The sequence below is a fragment of the Dryas octopetala genome, chromosome 9 (assembly GCF_963921425.1).
Source record: "Dryas octopetala chromosome 9, drDryOcto1.1, whole genome shotgun sequence".
In the NCBI taxonomy this organism is placed as follows: Eukaryota; Viridiplantae; Streptophyta; class Magnoliopsida; order Rosales; family Rosaceae; genus Dryas; species Dryas octopetala.
This window is the reverse complement of record NC_141374.1, coordinates 12601936-12619565: the sequence shown is the minus strand read 5'-3', so window position 1 is coordinate 12619565 and position 17630 is coordinate 12601936. Positions and strand designations below refer to the sequence as shown.

The window sequence follows — 17630 nt, the reverse complement described above, 5'->3', positions numbered from 1 at the left end:
ACCTATTACATGTGACATCACATGCATTCATGGGGTATTCTTGCAAGGACAAGTATGGCTTCACATCATGTTAATTTGCCACTAAACGACATGCATCAATAGTTTTGTTACTGGGTTGCACTGTATGACATTGTTTTTACATGTATGCTGTTCATTGAGTGAACGATTGCACCATTATATTAATTTATAACACGATCGAAGCAACTTTGTTATTGACAGAGGAATTTATTTTCATACGTTGGACAGGGACATACTTGTAGCCAACTGATGATCAGTAGGCTATTATTATATATATACATATATATAGTATAGATTCATTTATTTTTCAAATATATCAATATGAGGCACGTCTTCACTCTGGTTATGGTGATGATCATGTGATTTCTCCCACAGCTGCTCAATTTAGTTCTGCAAAAACCAGTCACAAGTATTTTTACAAATACATGTATCAAGAAATACATAATATGTTGCTAGACAGCCTGACCTATTATGTTGATAGATCGATTGATCAGTTTAAAGTATTGACAATATAACATGTCAGATATTTGTCAAGACAACGTTAGCTAACTCGATTACTTGCCTTATTTTTGCGGCAGCCGCCTTCATGGTCGCTGTCACTGTCGCTGCTGTCACTACAGCTGCTATCACCAGAAATGCCGTCCTTGATCTTCTGAAACAGATTCCTGCCATCAGCCCGCTTCTTCTTGGTCTTGGTCTTTCCCTGCTGGCATGCCATCCCATTATTATTATTAGTTCCATGGTGCATGTTATGCTGCCCCAACCCGTGCTGCCCATTACCACAATTAGCTTGTGGTAATGGCTTGCAGCTGGTATTGGCTTGAGTGTAGCATTGAGTAGTAGTACTGTGGCTGCTGCTGTTGTTGTGTTGTCCATGGTGACCTCCCTTCAGCAAGCTAGCCATCTCAGACACCTTTTGCCCCAACGAGCTGTGCTGCTGCTGCTGCTGGCATGTCTCATTGGCAGGCTTGTGGCATTTTTGCTGGCAGGTCTCATAATTGGCAGGCTTGTGGCATTGCATTGAGGTCATGCTTACAATTAAGCAAAAGGGTTTTGGTAGCTGGGGCTCTAGTACTTGAATTAATTTCTTGCTTGGTGTTGGAAGGCATAGTCTTAGAGACTAGCTAGAGAGCTCTTATATAGGCATTGGAGTAGTGAGTGGGATATATACTGGGATTCCTCCTTTTTAATTTGCATTATTTATCTCACCCTTGGAATCTGCTTTTTTGCATTATGGCCTCAAAATTCAAAACACCCTTTATTCCTTGAGTCTCAGCATGGAGAAAAAAGAAAAGAAAAAAGGAAATGGGATGGCTTTTCTTATCTAGCTAGCTTCCTCGTCCACTGAATAAGTTCCAAATTTAATTTTGATCGTTAATGTTCATATCAAGGTGATGGTGCCATAATTTCAATATATTGCTATGTTACAATTTAATTTTATCCCATGCATTTAAAACTGTAATCGATCTTTTTACCAAAAATAAAAATGTAATCGATCTTCGCTTTGAAAATGTAAATGTGGGTATCAAAACGTGTGCAAATGGTGCAAAGGCTCTTTTCAGAGAATCCGAATAGAAAGAGGGAGAAGTACTAGTGCCTTCTGGAAATTAGAAGACGATTGAATTTGATGGAACTATTCCTTTTCTGAAGAAATCGGATGGAACTCTGGTAGGTGAAAACTCTGTGCACTTACAAAAAACAACTACAGCTAAATGAATCATTTCTGCTCACTCTATTACTCTTTTCAATTTCTACTCATCTTCTTCGTTTTTGCAGTAACCTTCATGTTATATTGTACATGCATGAAGTGTGTGCATGCTTTTCTAGTTTTAATTAAGTAAGAAAAGTGGGTTTAAGCACTTTTTTTTTTGGCACATAGATTCGAGAAATGGTGGAAGATGCTCTAGTCCAATGACAATTGTAACAAACTCAAAATTTTCAATTTTTGTTTGGAAATCAAATTGATGGTTACATACATGATTTTTTGTTATTTTAGTAAAACTCGCAAAACGAGTTATTAGTTTTAATTTGAGAAAAAATTTCATGTTGGTTATAAAATTTCGTAAAACTGCAAACAATATAAAACACAATAATCAAATGTAGAGTTTTGAAACCGTATGGACCAAATATGTTTTTGGGGTAAAACACAATAACCAAAATTGTTTTTTTTTTTTTTTTTTTTTCCCCTTCCTTCAAACATGTAGTAATTAGAGTAACTGAGTTGCATGGGCAGGGATGGATTCACTAAGGGACAAGGGTGGTTGCTTGACCACTCACCCATCGAAAAACTCTTGTCAAAATTGCTGGTTTGATTCCTCGGAATGACCACTTTGCAAGCACACCCATAACCTGTTTGATGAAATGCCTAAATGATTTGACCTCCTGGGATAAAATTCCTAAATTCGTCACTGTGCATGGGCAGGGTTGGGTAGCTGTCAAGTTCCTTGGACATACATATTCTTTGTTGTGGGTTGTGGCTCTCGCTGCAGGTTGGGTAGGCCTGGGGCTGGGCCCGGGTTATATGTGGACTCCGTCTCCCGCCAAGTACCCTACATCTACATGGGTAGATCGGATGTCAATCTCAAATCTTAATTACACGCAAACAACGTGCCACTTACTTCATACAATATATTAATAGATTTTCTACTAGCAACTAAATATATACATTCTTTTTGGTTTTATGTGTGTGTTTTTTTGTAATGTGTTCTTTAACACTCTAATTTGGGGGAAATATAGAATAATGCTATACTTACCACATTTCTTATACCACATTCTTATACCATCTCACGTGTCATTACTTTATTGGACAGAGTTATTATTTTTCTTTTTGGGTTTTTCTTTTTATTTTTTAGTATCCAATGTATGAATGCCATGTAAGTTGCCACATAAGGTGGTATGAAATTATGGTATAAAAATGTGGTATATCTAGCACTACTGGGAAATATATTCTTCCTTTTAAAATGTATGGAAATGGAAAGGTTGAGACAAGAAGTCAAAGAGAATAATGCATGACATTAACTACAAGTCAGATAAAATTTATGAATAAATTTTATGTCATTCCATAATATATGCAGCAAGCAATTGCAGATAATTGTTTTACCATCTTTATTACAATTGAAATAAAACTATCAAATCTTTGTATATATAGTCCATCAGTTGAAACGTAATTCATAACTATACATCTTGTGGAGTTTTTACCATGCATTAATCGCTCTCTCTCTCTCTCTCTCTCTCTCTCTCGCTCTCTCGAATATGGACAAACGTGGTGCAAAGAAACAAGCCAAGACCACCCCTTCCAACTCATCAGAAGGTGATGATGATCGAGTAATTTCCTGGTTTAATTTTCATCATTAGCTTAGTTCCTCAATTTCAATTAATTTCCTACTAGCTAGCTGGTTTATAATTCGCCGTCGTCGTTTGGTTTGGTTACCAACTTGATCATGAGTAATTAGAGGGAGCTAGCTAGCTAGGGATTTATATAGTTTTCAGCTCCATATATCTTTCTTTTTTGGGATCAAAGGATCGATCATATATAGACTTAATACATATCTATATATGTATATATATTAATGTCTTGGTTGATTAATATAATAATGTATGCGTGCAGAAGTAAGCAGTATGGAGTGGGAGTTGATAAAGATGAGTGAACAAGAAGAAGATCTTATCAACAGGATGTACAGACTGGTTGGAGACAGGTAATAACCAACTTAATTAAACCTAGTTACCTCAAATAGAAATTAATTTGTTCCTATTCCTTACCATTTCAGCATTCTTCATGTAGAACTAGCCACTTAAGTAGTAAATTAAAAACACTACTATAAATGTAGTACGTTCTGGATTCTCACCTTGCTTGAAACCACTTCCTCCCTTCTGGTCTCTATATGTATTGTCGATCTACTTTTAATTTTGGTCGTTCCAAATAAATATGGATTTGTAATGGTTAATTTTGTGTTGTAATTTGTTTTTCTCCTAACAAAATAAAATTAATCTAGCAAGTGTGGGGGATAGCTTTATGAATATAAATCTACTAGCTATCTTAATTATAATTGGACTGTACTTTGTATTTGAAGTGCTACATCCAACTGTACATTATATTGCAAAGAAAACATAGATTTGATTTTAAAATACTGATCTCGGTTGCTAATTAATTGAACGAGAGTATACTTAAACAACAAAAGAAATAAAAAGAAAGAAAGAAAGAAAGAAAGAAAAAAAGAAAAAAGAAAGAAAGAAAGAGTGTGTAGAAAGGGAAATTAACATGATCGATCATGAAATTAATTTCCGAACTACATACAGTTGTCTTGGACAATGACAACTCGATCTACTTGCTGCTTTGTTTTCTCTTTTTGATCAATTGGCATATCTTGTTTTGTGGCCTGAATTGTTTTTTAAATGGGGATTCCTTGCTCAAAAATGTTCGCCTAGAATCCGATAGTTAAAACTTAAAATATAATTTTGAACAATAATTTTATACGTACTCTAGCTAAAATACAGAAACTTATGTTCTAAAATAGTAAATTCTGTCAAAAATGAACAAAAAAGAAGCAAAAAATCATGGTTTTTTTACTCAAATGCCACCTGAACTATAAAGGGTGTGCTCAAATACCACCCAAACTTTTTTTCTTGCCAATTTACCACCTGAACTTTCACATATTGGCCAATTTACCACCTACCGTCATTTTAGTTAAATTTTCTGTTTATTTCAAGGGTATTTTCGTCATTTATATAAAAAAGTATTTTAAATATTAAAAAAAAAATCGAATTAAACCCCCTAAAAAAAAGGGTATTTCCATTTTCTATTTTTTTAGTTTTTAATTTTTTTTCTAATTATATTTTAAAAAAAGTTTTTAAAATAATAATTTTTTTTTATTGTATTCAAGGGCAAAATGGGAAGTTTGGGAAATTTTTTGATGATTTAACAGAAAAATGGATGTTAGGTGGCAAATTAGCACATATTAATAATTTCAGGTGGTAAATTGGCAAGAAAAAAAGTTTAGCTGGTATTTGAGCACACCCCCTGTAGTTCAGGTGCTATTTGAGTAAAAAAGCCAAAAATCATAAAAAGACCCATGTTTATTCTTTAGTTAAAAAACATATTGTGAGAATGTATAGTGTGTTGTTCTACATTAAAAAATTATAGTCTTGTGTAAGTGCTATAAGGGACTTGGACTTCTTTTCTTATTGCCAATTGGTTTTGGATTGATTGCTTATTGCTCCAATTTTCATCCCTACAATGAATGATTGAGAAACATAGCGAATTTGGAAGAAATGACGAGAACAACTTACCTGAAACGAGAATACCACAGCTGGTATATATCCCCCTCTCTCTATCTCTCTCCTCTTTTTTTTTTCTCTCTCTCCCTTTCTCTCCCTCTTCTCTCCTTCTGCTATCTTTCTCTCACTACCGTTACACAAGCCTGCCCCTATCACAAAGGCAAGCAAGTTATTCTCAAAAATGACCTGGTCTTTTTGGGGATACAGGGACTTGAACCCTCAACGATTTCTAAAATCAATATAAGGTGTGAGAAAAACTAGGAGAGTTAATTTGTAATCATAAATCATAAATAACACATATAGTTAGTATTTGGTATTAGTATTGTTGTACTTACAAACACATCTGACGGTAAAAAACTTATTATCCTAACAGTGGAAAGTCGAACATGTCAATATCTAAGAGTAAAAAAACTTAAGGTTGCAGTGGCTACATTGCAAAGTTTTCAGTAACAGAGAAAAACCACAACAAAATCTGCGCGAATGCATCATGCATGCATGCACATGTAGTGTATTAATTAACACCATAATAATATTGACAAAAAATGAATTGATGAACAGGTGGGATCTGATAGCGGGTCGGATTCCGGGTCGAAAAGCAGAAGAAATAGAGAGGTTCTGGATTATAACACATAGCGACAAAAGAGCAGCTGCACATAGTAAAAGAGCAGAAGCATCTGCATATAGCTAGGCATATCATGAGTTCATGACTTATTATGAATCAGCAAACAATTTATTATTCTTAGCCTTCAATTCCGTTTGTTAATTTTTCACCTCAGAAATAAGTGAGGCGAATTTGTTTCTTAATTTAATTCTTCTCTGCTTTTGTGTAGAAATTAGCCTTTTGTACTCTACATTGTATAAGCTATGAATTTGGCTTTTATATATGTTCTCTTCTAGTAGAATCACATTTCTAGTTAACTACCATCTTTTGTAGTAATTCAACAAACACCAAGATGATTGTTGGTGGTGTTTATTTTGTTCATCAAATGATGTGGACTACGTGAAAATTTATTTATTTCAAATAAGTAAGATATTATCATATCATCTGTCACATCATTTAATAACTAAATTTTGAAAATTTAAAATTATTTATTAGTTTGATGATTTAAACCATCCACTTTTAATTCCTCAAAAAAAAAAAAAAACCATCCACTTTTAAGATTTACTTTAAAAAATCATCCTTCTTAAAAGTCAACCAAAAAGAAAATTATTTGATAATTTAATTATCATTATAATAATGATAATAAACTTTAAGTGTTTTATTAAAAACATTTTTATACGCCTATATTTTATATCATAGTTAAGTGATTAAACATGGTCAAACCGGTTGCACGATCAAGCCGTACCATAGTCCAAATTCTTAATAATGTTTAACTAATAAGAAAATACTAAATAGTTTTTCAGTTTTTTTTTGGTTTTTTCCAAAAAAACGCGGCTGCAGAAGAAATGATGTTCTAGATTCCAAGAAAAAACAAAGAATAAAAAGGAAGAATTCAACACTCTTCCCATTTCACTCTACCCGGAAGTGGGAGTGATGGCTTATTTAGTATGTACCTAATAACAACGCGGAATATGGTCTGAAGATTCTTAGTAAACAAACACCTCTACAAGTACAAGACAACAACCACTCGGACTTTCTACTCTTCTAAATCTCAATCATGCAAACCCCACAAACGACAAATCACGAAGGGAGAGGGAAAAGAAAGTGCTGAGTGAGAGACCCTTTTACAAGTTACAAGTTTATAAAATCAAAAGATGTGGACTTGGTCAGCAAAGACCCCCCCTCAGCCTCAGTTTCTATATGCATGACCAAAGACCAGTCAGAGCTGAAAAACTCGGTTTCTCAGTCAAACTTCAACTTTCTACTCTCCAATTGATATCACCCTCCATGCTTATATATAAGCGCCTCACTTTCTCCATTCAATGCAACATTCTCACTCTTTCTGCTTCTGCAGCTTATACACTCTTTAACTTCTTCTCTTTTCTGCAGCCTACTCAATTCTTTACCACAGAGATTCTTCTTCAAATTCTGGCCATTTCCATGTGTATAGCTTCTTGCTCCAAGAAACAATTTGGATCTTCCAAATCCCCTTGGCTTCTAGCTAGTACTCTTGCTTGGAAGAGTTTGCTTCTTGATAATCATGCATATCCAGTGTCATGAAGATGTGCTGTTGTAGTAATGCATGTTGATCTTTCTGACATGAAAGTATAGCACTTAAGCTCAAACATTGCTCACAGTCCCTGTTGGTATATAGAATTGTGGAAATGGATACTAGTAGGAGCTGGGAGCAGAAGTCACTGGTCAGTGAGATCATTGAAGGGATGGAGCTAGCAAAACAGTTGAGGCTAACTCTGAGTGCAACATCTTCTTCATCAGACACCAGAGAATTTTTAGTGCAGAGGATATTGTCTTCATATGAGAAGGCCCTTTGGATACTGAATTGGAGCGAGTCGCCTCAAACTCATGTTGGTGCAGTAGCCGTTGTGCCAGAGTCTCCCATGTCAGCCAACGGAAGTCCTGTTTGTGATGAATATAGCAGGAGTCTCAAGGATCATCAGGGCTCCAAAGATGTCTCCAAGAAGAGGTGAGTTTAGCCTATTAAGTCATTGTTCTTGACTATGGACTAGAAATCAATAAGCTAATTTGATTGGTACTGATGCTTCCTGCTACATGTTTTTGGAATTTGCATTGCAGAAAGATTACGGCTAAATTGACTGACCAAGTCATGAGAGTCAGCTCTGAGAATGGGATTGAAGGACCCCATGAAGATGGCCATAGCTGGAGAAAATATGGGCAGAAAGACATCCTAGGAGCCAAACATCCCAGGTAAAGAGTCTTTTTCATTTAATCTTATCCAGCAGCAAAATTCTAGAAGTCACATATCCATTCCCCCAAACAATCATTTGCAGTACAAGTCACCGATGCCACGTTTGAAAAAGAGGAATATAATACATTATCTTTCACACGCATGCACTCAAAGCTAAAGGGTTTGGTGGATTAAGAAAAGAAAAGTATTCCACATACTTATCATGAGAAACTTGAACTGAGGTTGACCCACAAAGGGGGAAACACAGTAGTCTTCAAAGGCATACAAGAAAGTCACTTTGTTATGAAGAAGTCTGATCACCAATTTGTTTAATTTTGCAGAAGTTATTACAGATGTACCTACCGGAACACCCAAAGCTGTTGGGCTACAAAGCAAGTGCAAAGATTAGATGAAGACCCCACCATATTCGAAATCACCTACAAAGGATCGCATACATGTTCTCATCATGGCAGCAATTCAGTTCCACCACCACCATCACCAGAACAGCAAGAACAAAAACGACACAATCACAATAACATTTCTCAACAACAGCAGACTCAAGAAAACCAAATGAGCTTTCCAACAAATTTGAGGGTCAATACCGAGTACTTGGACGACAGAGAGATGATGGCATCTCCATTCTCTTTTACTTCAAATTCATTTGGATGTATGATGAGCGAAGATGCCTCTCTATCTTCGATGCTTGATAATGACACTTTCTTTGGCAATTTTTCTCAATCATTCCTGTCTCCAGCGGCAGCCGATTACTACTTGGTGCCACCAAGCCAGATGACAAACATTGCAGGAATTCAAAATGAGCCACGTTCAAAGTCTGATCTTACTGAAATTATCTCAGCCAACAATTCAGTGACCAATTCTCCAATTCCAGACTTGGATTTCTCACTGGATCCAGTGGGAATTGACCCCAATTTCCAATTTGACAATCCAGGATTTTTCTCATAATTCTGCTTGGGCTTTGAGAATAAGTAGCATTCAGATTGCTAGTAGCTGGTTCCAGCTGTTGAATCAACCATGTATTATATATATGAGATGAAGAATGCTTGTAAAAGATAAGAGCTTCCTCTGATGTTGGGCAAGGGAAAGGATTAATTATTATAGCATTGAAAGTTTTCCAAGTTTTTTTTTTTTTCTTTAGTATCCAATTCAGGTCCTAATTGGATCAGAATATAGCAGCAGTTCCATACCAAAACATCTTATAATCAAATAGGAGCAGTGGAGATTCTACAACTTTGATCTCGAAAGTAAAACAAACTTTTACAGACTCACAGAAGAAGGGATAGGATTAATTATTTCTCCAAGGATGTTGGAGAAATACAAACAACATATGATTCTAGATTGGACAATAAGCCAACATGTCAAGACTCAGAAGGAAAAAGAACAAAAAGATTGCAACTTTACATACACTAAAAGAGAGATTATGGCCTCTCAAGAGAAGAGCACAAAACATGACTGCAGTGATATGAGATATTAGGCATAGGTAATTAGCCACGCTGTAATAAAGCAGAAGAAAAAGAATAAAAGACCTAAATCTATCAGAGAAATAAAACGCAATAAGAATGAACACAAAGCAAAATCTGTCTGCTGCACCTAAATAGAAGTTTTCTTCTCCTCTTTCAACCCTGGAATTGGAGCTGATGTTCTTTCTTTTGCATCTTTAGCTTTCCTGAGAGCTTGTCTCAACCCCAACACAATGAATATGTTGGTTAGAGTAAGAAGTGACTCAGCCCCACCATGTAACCAATCAACATTCGCCAAGGAAGTGCCATAATTCACCTTTGCTGCTCAGCCGCATAACGAGTGTAAAACAGTTAGGCATTGATTCATCAACTTGATCAATATGAAGTGTACAACATTCTCAAACAGTGACAACTTACCATAAATTCCAGCAGGGACTGCTCAGTAGATGAGAGGAAAGCAAAGAACAAAATGAAAGATGTCAGTAGAGTTGAAACACAGCAAACCATTGACAATAACAGGGCAAATTATTCAGTCAGAAATGAAGCATATGAAACAAAACAATCATGTAAAATTGTACAAAACTGAAGTTGATGAAGTTTTACAAGGAAAGATTATTATGGACCTTCACATGGAGATTAAATGATCGATTGAAGGGGACATTGAACCATATGACTCATAAAAGCAATGTTTTTTCGGATTTCATATAGATCAAGAACCTATCATAAAGCTACCTAAGTAATTCTTAGCACTGCCCAAGGAAAAGAACATGATACAATAATCAGCAATTCAGCACTGTCCATGAACAAAAGGTCAATGGTTACACAATCAATATGCAATATGAAATCCAGGCATTTGTTATTATGTTTCTCAAATTTAGGAATTTACAACCCACTTGGAGAGCTTAACAAAGCTAAATAATACCAACATAAAGGGTTAATTATCAAAAGGTAATAGAATGAGAAGAGCTGAAAAACTCACTGGTGGCTCCAACAAAGCCTAGCAAGAAGTAGAACCCAAAAAGGGTGAGCTTTGGGACAGACTTAGATTTGGTGATGAAGTACAAGAAACCAAGGTAGGGAAACAAAGAAGCTGCAAAGAGCTGTGGAGCTATGCTCTGTGAATCAATGCTGGGTGCCCATGGATCAACTGGAAACAGTACCCCACAGACAATCCCACCTCTTATATTTTTGTTACCAATCCTTCTCTCTATGTAACACTTGGAGTCTCTGTTTCTCACAAATGGGTTTTCTTGGGGACTCTGCAATAAAGAAGAGGAACCCAGAAAAGTTGAAGGGACAAGGAAGGCGGGGGCTTTACAAAGAGAATGAATACAAGTAATAGTCATTGAGAACAGAGAGTTGCAGTGACTCAGTGAGAGTGTTAAGAGTGGGTGTGGTTGCAGACAATGGCCCTTTGCGTTTTGTTATCATCAAAGTCAAAATGAGCGGCTGATCGAGACCGTTAGATTTGCTTACTTCTGGGGAAGAGATATGTTGTAGTTGGTTCCACGGGCTCTCTCTCGGTTTAATGATAGAGGTGTCTCAGGCCTGCGGACTCTATAGTAACGAGAAGAGCTTACCTAATCCCCACCACGTGATACTATATTATATGACATTTTTCTTTTTTTATTGGTTATTTCTCTTTTCTCATTCTGCTTTTTTTTTTTTTTTTTCATCTTTTTTCTTTTTATCTCTCTTTTTAAAAAATATCACATCATTACAATATAAAAATATGTAAATTTTTTTTTTCTATAATAATAGAAGCCACAACATATGATACCCTTTTTTTAAGCTATAGTGGTATATATATATATTTTTATATTTTGATTATAAAATTAATAAAAACCTAACCTTTATGAGCCAAAATTTAACAAATGAACCGAACTCAAATCGAGCTTGGAACTATTTTATTATAAGAACATACTTGTTGACGAGTTTTATAAGTTAGGTATATATCAAAGTTCAAGTTTGACTCGTTTTTTTAAAGAGCTTAATACTATACTCAAATTTAATTTATTTGTGTTGGGACTCGAACTCAATTGAATAAAAACTAGCTCAATACAAGTCGGACTAAAATTGTATCAAGTTGATTTATAGTCAGTGTTAAGTTTGCATCGCATCCGGCCTTAGATAAAAAAAAATATATTTTTTAACAGAAAAAAAAAAAAAATCACATTTGGCATGATATCACATAAAAGTACACTATTTGGAGCACTACCAAAGATGGGCATGGATTCTCTATTTGACACTGCATATTATAAGTCAGGATTGTTGTGCATCTTTGATTTTCATTAGTAAAAGGAAAACCATAGTATCATATGCATGTGTATCATTTCATCTAAACAAGGAAGCGGATCCATCCTATAGAGTCCGTAAAACATTCATGATTGAATTACAAACATTTCGAAAACCATAAGAACAAGCTTAAGCCTTACGCTTGCATGGAAAATTCAAAATTGGAAATTGAAGTCTCCTCTTCCAGTCTTTTCACTGTCTTGGACTAATAATGCTAACTACCCCTTCATCATTTCTGTCCTTTAACGTCGGGAGCGAGACGAACAGGTTAGACTTGGAAGTCATCATAGAGGGGTCCTTCTGAAAATTGAAGTCTCCTCTTCAGTCATCACCAACTTCTTAGTTGGCCAAACTTATATAGTGCTTTTGAGCTTTGTGTCATTCACCAATGCAAGGCACTTCAAATCCAAACTTATATACTCCAACAATGGCATACCAAACTGTGTCTTCATCTCCAAAATTTCCCTGCTTTCTGATTTTCTTACTCACCACTGTATTTCTCTGCTGTTTTGCAACCTCAAAAACCCAGAACATTTTGGAAAGAGGGTCTTCTCTCTTAGTGCAAGATGATTCTGACTTCCTAACCTCCCCAGATAAGTCTTTCACATGTGGGTTCTATGGGGTGGGCACAAATGCCTTCTGGTTCTCCATTTGGTTCACTAATTCCAAAAACAGAACCATTGTTTGGATGGCCAACAGAAACAAACCAGTTAATGGCCTTGGGTCCAGAGTTTCACTGCGCGCACATGGCCCCATGGTCTTGACTGATGTGGATGGCACAACTGTCTGGCAGACCAGCAGAAACTCCATTGGTGCTGAAAGGGCTGAGCTTTTGGATTCTGGCAACCTTGTTTTGAAAGACCCACAAGGTAACATTCGATGGCAAAGCTTTGATTTTCCCACTAATACTCTTCTCCCAAACCAACCCTTTAAAAAGAACAAGAAGCTGATATCTGATTTAGGAAGAGGGAATTTTGGTACTGGCTATTATAGTTTCTTTTTTGATAATGATAATGTTTTGCGGTTGATGTATGATGGTCCTGACATTTCAAGTGTGTATTGGCCTACTCCTGGTCTTACTGTATATGAGAATGGTAGAACAAACTACAACAGTACCAGAATTGCTTTTTTAGATGACATGGGTAATTTTTTATCCAGTGATGGATTGCAATTCAGTGCTGCTGATTGGGGTGTGAGGGTGAAAAGGCGGTTGACAATGGATCATGATGGGAACCTGAGACTCTATAGTCTCAATGGTTCGACAGGATCATGGGTCATCACCTGGGAAGCTATGAGACAACCATGTAAGGTTCATGGGATCTGTGGGAGAAATGGGATTTGTGTATATACACCAGAGCCCAGGTGCTCATGCCCTCCTGGCTATGAGGTGATTGATACAAGTAACTTTAACAAGGGTTGCAAGCCTAAGTTCAACTCACAGCCCCAGAAAATGAAATTTGTGGAGATTCCATATGCAGATTTCTATGGGTTTGATCTCAATTATAATGAATCCATTACAATTGACTTGTGCAGAAATCTATGCATTGGGGATTACCGTTGTGAAGCTTTTAACTATAGGAAAGGGGGGAAGTGTTACACAAAAGGTAATCTTTTCAATGGGTACAAGACTCCGAGTATGTCAGGCAGGTTTTACTTAAGACTGCCTATGAGTGTGGAAATATCACTACCCATCAATCTCACTGTCTCTAATCCATGCAGGATCATTGAGACTAAGAATGTGAGAATAGGTTCTGATTCAACGTATGCCAAAACTAGTAAACAGGTGAGATGGGTATATCTGTATTCTTTTGTTTCTGCAGTTGGTGCAGTTGAATATCTTTTCATAGTATCAGGTTGGTGGTTTCTTTTCTGTGCGTCAGCTCCCTTGCAAAAAGGATATCGAGTGCTTTCAAGTCAATTTAGAATGTTTCGCTATGCTGAGCTCAAGAAGGCAACCAAAAACTTCAAGGAAGAGCTGGGAAGAGGGGCTTCTGGGGTTGTATATAAGGGTGTTGTGGCAAATGAAAGAGTGGTAGCTGTCAAGAAATTGGAAAATATTTATCAAGGGGAAGATGTATTTTTGGCAGAAGCAAGCACAATTGGAAAGCTCAATCACATGAACCTAGTGAGAACATGGGGATTCTGCTCAGAAGGTAAGCACAGACTCCTGATCTCTGACTACATTGAAAATGGATCGTTGGACAAGCATCTATTCCCTCCAAATTTTCTTGGATGGAAAGAGAGGTTTAATGTTGCAATTGGGGTGGCTAAGGGGTTAGCCTATCTTCACCATGAGTGTCTAGAATGGGTTATCCATTGTGATGTGAAGCCAGAAAATATACTCCTAGACAGTCATTTTGAACCAAAGATTGCAGATTTCGGGCTCGCAAAGTTATCTCAGAGAGGCCACCTCAATTCAATATCTGCTCGCATTCGAGGAACAAAAGGGTATATGGCTCCGGAGTGTGTTTTGAACCTTCCAATCACTGCAAAACTAGATGTTTATAGTTATGGAGTGGTGATTCTGGAGATAGTGAAGGGCATTCGACTTTCAAGTTTTATGGTGGAGGATGGTCAGGAGCAAGAGCTGACCAGGTTTGTCAGGGTAGCAAAAAGGAAAATTCAATGTGGGGAAGATGCATGGATAGAGGATATGTTGGATCCAAGACTGGAAGGGCAGTTCAGCAGGAACCAGGCAACAAAGATGGTTGAGATTGGTATTTCCTGTGTGGAGGAAGATTGGAGCAAACGACCAACAATGGATTCAGTAGTAGTAACTTTACTAGAATGTCAAGATGAATCTTACATTCATTCTCCAAATTGCATTTAACCTGTAATTTGTAGGTGTCCTTTCTTGGTTTGTTTTTAGTTATTAGAATTACTGTTGCTTTTTTAGATATGTAATATTTCTTACATGAATCTTACTTGAACTGCACTGTGTAATATTTTCAACTGAGTGATGATATATATAGATGTATTATTATGTATAAAGAACACTACTGCATAGCTTGTATATCTGTATATGATATATCTACTCCCAGATAATGTAGCAACACAAATTAAGTTACTAGAGAAATGGAGCTCCTAATGAACCGCCTTCCATCTTCATCAGCTTAGTGAAGTCACATACATTTGGTTCCTTCTTCTGGCCCTTCATTGAATCTGAAATGAATTCAAAGTCAATCTAAGAAAATGGGTAATATTCCCAGAGTTAAGGGTTCAAAAGTAAGGAAATTTTTCATCAAAATTATGCTGATAAAAAGTTGGATCCTTACTCTTTTGCTATCTTGTATTCTAGGTAATTTCTTGGAAGTAGACTGCAATTTCTTTGGTCGTGGGATTGGCAACTGCACAGCAGAATCCACCTGACTAAAAACTGTTTTCTCAGTTGTTTTATTCTTCTCCATTTTAGAGGAATTTATAGTAGTAGAAACAATACTAATTGGGAAAATTAGTATAATTCCATAATCTCTGCCTTATTCACGGCTAATTAATTCAAAATTGCATAATCAACTCATAATCCTAGAATCATAGATCAATTATGGGTTTATAATTGGTCAATTTTCCAAGACTACCTCTCATTGATGGTTGTTCCATATAGAAGATAAGTGCTTGACAAACATCTTCAATGTGTATATAAGGAACCGAACCTATAAGTTCTTGCAGAAATTTTAGTGAATTGTAAGCAGGCAAGTCCCTAGTAAGGTTTGATAGAATTACTCCCAAGCTTCCAGGCAAGTATGAAAGAAGAGTTTCTCCTCCCACTAAGCCTCATTCAATGTGATTTTTATTTTTTTATTTATTAAGCTTGTATGAAAAATTGGACATTGAAGTCTCCTCTCCTAGTCTTCTTCACTGTCTTGGACAACAATGGCAACCGACTACCCTTCATAATTTCGAGAAGGGACGAACAGGTCAGAATTAAAAATCATCAGAGAAAAGTCCCTCTGGAATGAAAATTGAAGTATCCTCTTCTTGACTCTCTTGGGAGAATATTAATGGCAAGGAACCGCTTCATACTTGTTACTTTCTGTCAACTTTGTGAGCAAGATAGGCAGGTTAGACTTGGAAATTGAAGTCTCCTCTTAGTCTTACCACTCAATTCTTTGTTAAAAACTTTGGCCAAACTAGGCAGTGAGTTATATATATAGTCCCTTTCCCTTTGTTCTCTTTACCAACGTAAGACACTTCAAAGCCAAACTTGAACCACCAATAATGGCATACCAAACCGTTTTTTCATCTCCAAAATTTCCCTGTTCTCTGATTTTTTTTGCTACCATCGTCTTTCTCGGCTGTTTTGCAGCAGAAAAAACCCAGAACAGTTTGGGAGGAGGGTCTTTTCTCTCTCAGTGGAAGATGATGCTGACTTCCTAACCTCCCCAGATAAGTCTTATCACATATGGGTTCTATGGGGTTGGCACAAATGCCTATTGGTTCTCCATTTGGTTCACAAATTCCAAAGAAAAAACCATTGTTTGGATGGCCAACGGAAACAAACCAGTCAATGGTCTTGGCTCAAGAGTTTCACTGCATCCAGATGGCTCCATGGTCTTGACCGATGCAGATGGCACAACTGTCTGGCAGACTAGCAGTAACTCCAGTAACTCTATTGGTGCTGAAAGTGCTGAGCTTTTGGATTCTGGCAACCTTGTTTTGAAAGACAATCAAGGTAATGTTCTATGGCAAAGCTTTGATTTTCCCACTAATACTCTTCTCCCAAACCAACCCTTTACAAAGAACATGAAACTGAATTCTACTTTAGGAAGAGGGAATTTTGGTACTGGCTATTATAGTTTGTACGTTGATAATGATAATGTTTTGAAGTTGATGCATGATGGTCCGGACATTTCAAGCATATATTGGCCTATTCTGAATGATAGAACAAACAAAAACAGTAGGAGAATTGCAGTTTTAGATGATATGGGCAATTTTTCGTCCAGTGATGGATTGCAATTCAGTGCTGCTGACATGGGTGTGAGGGTGAAAAGGCGGTTGACAATGGATTATGATGGAAACCTGAGACTTTATAGTCTCAATGGTTCGACAGGATCGTGGGTGGTGACCTGGGAAGCCTTGATGCAACTGTGTTTGGTTGATGGGATCTGTGGGAGAAATGGAATTTGTGTTTATACACCAGAGCCCAAGTGCTCATGTCCTCCTGGCTATGAGGTCGTTGATACAAGTAACTGGCATGAGGGTTGCAAGCCTAAGTTCAAGCCTACATGCTCACAGTCCCAGCAAGTGAAATTCGTTCAGATTCCGCAGGTAGCTTTCCCTGGATTTGATCTCAGTTCCAGTGAAAAAATTTCGTTTGACTCGTGCAGAAAACTCTGCTTGGAGGATTGCCGTTGTCAAGCATTTAGCTATAGGCTACCAGGAGGGGGGTCGTGTTACACAAAAAGTGCTCTTTATAATGGTTACAAGTCCCCGACATTCCCGGGCAGTTTATACTTAAGACTGCCTCTGAGTGTGGAAACATCAGTGCCCACCAATCTCAATATCTCTAATTCTCTAATCCATGCATGAACATTGAGACTAAGTTAATGCTTGGCAAAACTAGTAAAAGGGTGAGATGGGCATATCTGTATTCTTTTGCTTCTGTAGTTGGCGCAGTTGAATTTCTTTTCATAGTATTAGGATGGTGGTTACTTTATTCGTACTCAAAAACCATCTTCATCAGGTTAGTGAAGTCACATTTGGTTCCTTCTTCTGGTTCTTCAGTGAATCTGAAATAAATTCGCTATTCTAAGAAAATGGG

The 17630-nt window shown here is 36.8% G+C and overlaps 5 protein-coding genes and 1 pseudogene across 5 annotated transcripts; 4 read left to right on the top strand and 2 right to left on the bottom strand.

The window, feature by feature from the left end:
• Nucleotides 1-199: 199 nt before the first annotated feature.
• LOC147274233 (uncharacterized) lies at nucleotides 200-1137 on the bottom strand. Its single transcript, XM_086228063.1, has 2 exons — nucleotides 581-1137; nucleotides 200-408 (listed from the first exon to the last, which is right to left on the bottom strand). The coding sequence occupies exons 1-2, from the start codon at nucleotides 1046-1048 to the stop codon at nucleotides 403-405; spliced, it is 474 nt and encodes a 157-aa protein (XP_086084189.1). The 5' UTR covers nucleotides 1049-1137; the 3' UTR covers nucleotides 200-402.
• A 1964-nt stretch (nucleotides 1138-3101) lies between these two features.
• On the top strand, nucleotides 3102-6194 carry LOC147274232 (MYB-like transcription factor ETC3). Its single transcript, XM_086257499.1, has 3 exons — nucleotides 3102-3328; nucleotides 3626-3713; nucleotides 5851-6194. Exons 1-3 carry the CDS (start codon nucleotides 3271-3273, stop codon nucleotides 5978-5980), a joined length of 276 nt encoding a protein of 91 aa, XP_086113625.1. The 5' UTR covers nucleotides 3102-3270; the 3' UTR covers nucleotides 5981-6194.
• A 1032-nt stretch (nucleotides 6195-7226) lies between these two features.
• Nucleotides 7227-9220, top strand: LOC147274231 (putative WRKY transcription factor 53). Its single transcript, XM_086256339.1, has 3 exons — nucleotides 7227-7877; nucleotides 7988-8119; nucleotides 8441-9220. The coding sequence occupies exons 1-3, from the start codon at nucleotides 7558-7560 to the stop codon at nucleotides 9060-9062; spliced, it is 1074 nt and encodes a 357-aa protein (XP_086112465.1). The 5' UTR covers nucleotides 7227-7557; the 3' UTR covers nucleotides 9063-9220.
• Nucleotides 9221-9356: 136 nt separating this feature from the next.
• On the bottom strand, nucleotides 9357-11101 carry LOC147274230 (1-acyl-sn-glycerol-3-phosphate acyltransferase). Its single transcript, XM_086256340.1, has 3 exons — nucleotides 10557-11101; nucleotides 9995-10012; nucleotides 9357-9898 (listed from the first exon to the last, which is right to left on the bottom strand). The coding sequence occupies exons 1-3, from the start codon at nucleotides 10921-10923 to the stop codon at nucleotides 9708-9710; spliced, it is 576 nt and encodes a 191-aa protein (XP_086112466.1). The 5' UTR covers nucleotides 10924-11101; the 3' UTR covers nucleotides 9357-9707.
• A 913-nt stretch (nucleotides 11102-12014) lies between these two features.
• On the top strand, nucleotides 12015-14892 carry LOC147274229 (putative receptor protein kinase ZmPK1). Its single transcript, XM_086256956.1, has one exon. The coding sequence runs from the start codon at nucleotides 12261-12263 to the stop codon at nucleotides 14700-14702; it is 2442 nt and encodes an 813-aa protein (XP_086113082.1). The 5' UTR covers nucleotides 12015-12260; the 3' UTR covers nucleotides 14703-14892.
• A 1195-nt stretch (nucleotides 14893-16087) lies between these two features.
• On the top strand, nucleotides 16088-17607 carry LOC147274228 (putative receptor protein kinase ZmPK1; annotated as a pseudogene).
• The last annotated feature ends 23 nt before the right edge of the window (nucleotides 17608-17630 follow it).

Excerpts from the sequence above, each read along its gene's own strand:
- LOC147274233 (XM_086228063.1), bottom strand. The coding sequence starts at position 1,048 with ATGACCTCAATGCAATGCCACAAGCCTGCCAATTATGAGACCTGCCAG.
- LOC147274232 (XM_086257499.1), top strand. The coding sequence starts at position 3,271 with ATGGACAAACGTGGTGCAAAGAAACAAGCCAAGACCACCCCTTCCAAC. Across the intron at positions 3,329-3,625 it reads CCCTTCCAACTCATCAGAAG|AAGTAAGCAGTATGGAGTGG; the intron begins GTGATGATGATC and ends GTATGCGTGCAG. Across the intron at positions 3,714-5,850 it reads TACAGACTGGTTGGAGACAG|GTGGGATCTGATAGCGGGTC; the intron begins GTAATAACCAAC and ends ATTGATGAACAG.
- LOC147274231 (XM_086256339.1), top strand. The coding sequence starts at position 7,558 with ATGGATACTAGTAGGAGCTGGGAGCAGAAGTCACTGGTCAGTGAGATC. Across the intron at positions 7,878-7,987 it reads AAAGATGTCTCCAAGAAGAG|AAAGATTACGGCTAAATTGA; the intron begins GTGAGTTTAGCC and ends TTTGCATTGCAG. Across the intron at positions 8,120-8,440 it reads CTAGGAGCCAAACATCCCAG|AAGTTATTACAGATGTACCT; the intron begins GTAAAGAGTCTT and ends TTAATTTTGCAG.
- LOC147274230 (XM_086256340.1), bottom strand. The coding sequence starts at position 10,923 with ATGACTATTACTTGTATTCATTCTCTTTGTAAAGCCCCCGCCTTCCTT.
- LOC147274229 (XM_086256956.1), top strand. The coding sequence starts at position 12,261 with ATGCAAGGCACTTCAAATCCAAACTTATATACTCCAACAATGGCATAC.